Genomic DNA, 2,830 nt, shown 5'->3' with positions numbered 1-2,830 from the left:
GTCACATGAGCCATTCTCTTGGGGACCATCTGCACATTACACACCTAGCTTCTAGGGGCCACCACCTTCTTGAAAGTCTCAGTTCCTGCAATCTCAGATGCTCATCATAGTCCTGCGTGAGAGTGATTGAGAGTGTGAGACGGAGGAGAAGGGGAGAAAGAGAGAGAAGAAATATATGATGGACTTCTCATTCACTTCTTACTTTATTTTAATTCATCCACGTGAACAATGCTGGCAGCTAAGAAAATGGTCAGAGGAAATTCCACCTTAGTGACCGAATTTGTTCTCCTGGGATTAACAGATCGTCCAGAGCTTCAGCCCATCCTCTTTGTGCTGTTCCTGGTGATCTACTTGATCACCGTGGGGGGGAACCTTGGGATGTTGGTATTGATCAGGATAGATTCACGCCTCCACACCCCCATGTACTTCTTTCTTGCCAGTTTGTCTGGCTTGGATTTGTGTTATTCCACAAATGTGACTCCCAAGATGCTGGCGAACTTCTTATCAGAGAAGAAAACCATTTCCTATGCTGCTTGTTTAACCCAGTGTTATTTTTTCATTGCCATGGTGATTACTGAGTATTACATGCTAGCTGTAATGGCTTATGACAGGTACGTGGCCATCTGTAACCCTTTGCTTTACAGCAGCAAGATGTCCAGAGGGGTCTGTATTTGCCTGATTGCTGGTCCCTATGTCTACGGCTTCCTTAGTGGCCTGATGGAAACCATGTGGACGTACCGCTTGACCTTCTGTGACTCCAATATTATTAATCACTTCTACTGCGCTGACCCCCCCCTCATCCAGCTGTCCTGCTCTGACACTTTCATTAAAGAGACGTCCATGTTTGTGGTAGCAGGATTTAACCTCTCCAACTCCCTCCTCATAATTGTCATCTCTTACATCTTCATTCTCACTGCCATCCTGAGGATACATTCTGCTGAAGGCAGGCACAAAGCTTTTTCCACGTGTGGTTCCCATCTGGTGGCAGTGACTGTATTTTACGGGACACTCTTCTGCATGTATGTTAGACCTCCCACGGACAAGTCAGTGGAGCAGTCTAAAATTATTGCTGTTTTCTACACTTTTGTAAGCCCTATGTTGAACCCCATCATTTATAGCCTGAGGAACAAAAATGTGAAGCAAGCTTTTTGGAAATTGATGAGAAGAAATGTACTTTTGAAATAAAGTTACAATGTATCCTTCTTTATAAATTATAGAGGGGCACCTGGGTGGCTCAGTCGTTTAAGTGTCCGGCTTCGGCTCAGGTCATGATCTCATGGTCTGTGAGTTCGAGCCCCGTGTCGGGCTCTGTGCTGACGGCTCAGAGCCTGGAGCCTGCTTCAGATTCTGTGTCTCCCTCTCTCTCTGACCCTCCCCCGTTCATTCTGTCTCTCTCTGTCTCAAAAAAAAATTATAGAAAAGATGTACTTATGAGAACTGGATCCAACTTTAACTGCATTTACAGTAAAGTCAACTTTTAATCTACAATGAAAATCTGCAATCTAATGACAAAGCATGAAAGACAGAGGTACAGGAGATTTACAGTTGTATAGGAGATGTGTGAGTGTGCATTGAGTGTGTAAAGGGTTGGAGGTTAGATATGTAGGTAGGGTGGATAATTTCTCTTATATACGTTTACACTTTTACATTTGTAGCATCATATGTTCCTTTCACACTGTAAAAATTATTCCTTCTTGTAGTAAAACATTCAATCTCTACAGAAGAGTACAAAATAAAAGATTTTCCTCCCTTTTCCCCCAACCATGATCTTCCATTGTCTCTTTTCAAAGTTATCACCATTACTGGTTTCTTACGTTTTTGGAAAATTTCTCTATATCTGCAAACCAATGTATGGCTATATATGTACATACACACATAGTTGACTATCATGAGCTAACTTTTAGTAGTTTTTAATACTATACTAATTGCTATGCAGGGGTTTAATTCCATTATCTAAAGGAATGTGATCAGAACTGCTGATCGAGACTTGCTGTCACCTCTGGGACAGAAAAGTCATGATAACAGCTCCAGGACCATGCCTGATGTCCATTTATTCCTCCCCACTCTCAGTAAGACACTTTCCTCCTCCTGCCATAACGGTATACAAAGACTTCCAATTAACTTCTAGATATTAACTCCTGAAGTAGGCAATGAATATCTTTTACAGAAATACATAGCTTGCCTCAAAAGAAATTGTAACTTCGGTAGAGTTTATCAGTGATATCCCAGCCTGCTGGGATCTGGGGTTTTCGTACCTTCCTTCATTTTTGTCTATTAATCGATTTTTTTCAGGATGGGACAGATATTTTTCATTTGTATCGTAGCTCAAATTTTATCCACAATTGTATTTTACCACAGTTAGTTATTATATACCTAATTTTATTATTAAACCTGCCAACCTGTTTGTCAATATTTTAATGCTAAAGAATGCAAAAGACAAGCTGATTTTTAAAGAGGTTAAGCTTTCAGGTGACTTTGCAGCTACAAAGCATAAGCAGAGCTGAGGAATGTTTACTGAGTACGTATAACAAGCCAAGTACTGCTCCAATACCAAGCAAGAACCCCCAAGGAGCTCTAGGATTGCATGGTTTTGTAGAATTCTGTAAAGAGAAAAATCAATGCAATTTGTTAAGTGCTACATAGTATAAGAAAATGGGAGTGCTAATGCAGCAGAGAAAAAAAAAGAATGTACTGTGAGTAAATCGAAGTTGGTCTTATATAATTGAAGAAGATGGGGACTTGTTCATTCTTTGTGCACCTGCTCCAGCATACTTATAACTCCTAGTACAATATTATGTCAGAGCAGGCAGGATCTGAACAAAATAGGCAT

At 40.7% G+C, this 2,830-nt stretch overlaps 1 protein-coding gene across 2 annotated transcripts; it reads left to right on the top strand.

Annotated features, from left to right (window-relative positions):
* The first annotated feature begins 228 nt into the window (after positions 1 to 228).
* Positions 229 to 1,957, top strand: LOC122482793 (olfactory receptor 1030). 2 transcript variants are annotated; one of them, XM_043579089.1, is made up of 2 exons: positions 247 to 1,143; positions 1,937 to 1,957. In XM_043579089.1, the coding sequence occupies exons 1-2, from the start codon at positions 247 to 249 to the stop codon at positions 1,955 to 1,957; spliced, it is 918 nt and encodes a 305-aa protein (XP_043435024.1). The 2 variants fall into 2 exon arrangements, with proteins under 2 accessions (XP_043435023.1, XP_043435024.1); XM_043579088.1 differs by lacking the exon at positions 1,937 to 1,957 and having other exon boundaries at positions 229 to 1,185.
* Positions 1,958 to 2,830: the final 873 nt, after the last annotated feature.

The sequence above is a fragment of the Prionailurus bengalensis genome, chromosome D1 (genome assembly GCF_016509475.1).
Source record: "Prionailurus bengalensis isolate Pbe53 chromosome D1, Fcat_Pben_1.1_paternal_pri, whole genome shotgun sequence".
In the NCBI taxonomy this organism is placed as follows: domain Eukaryota; kingdom Metazoa; phylum Chordata; class Mammalia; order Carnivora; family Felidae; genus Prionailurus; species Prionailurus bengalensis.
The sequence above is the reverse complement of the archived record's forward strand: the minus strand, read 5'-3'. Positions and strand labels throughout refer to the sequence as shown.

Coding starts and splice junctions, on each gene's coding strand:
- LOC122482793 (XM_043579088.1), top strand. CDS start 229: ATGCTGGCAGCTAAGAAAATGGTCAGAGGAAATTCCACCTTAGTGACC.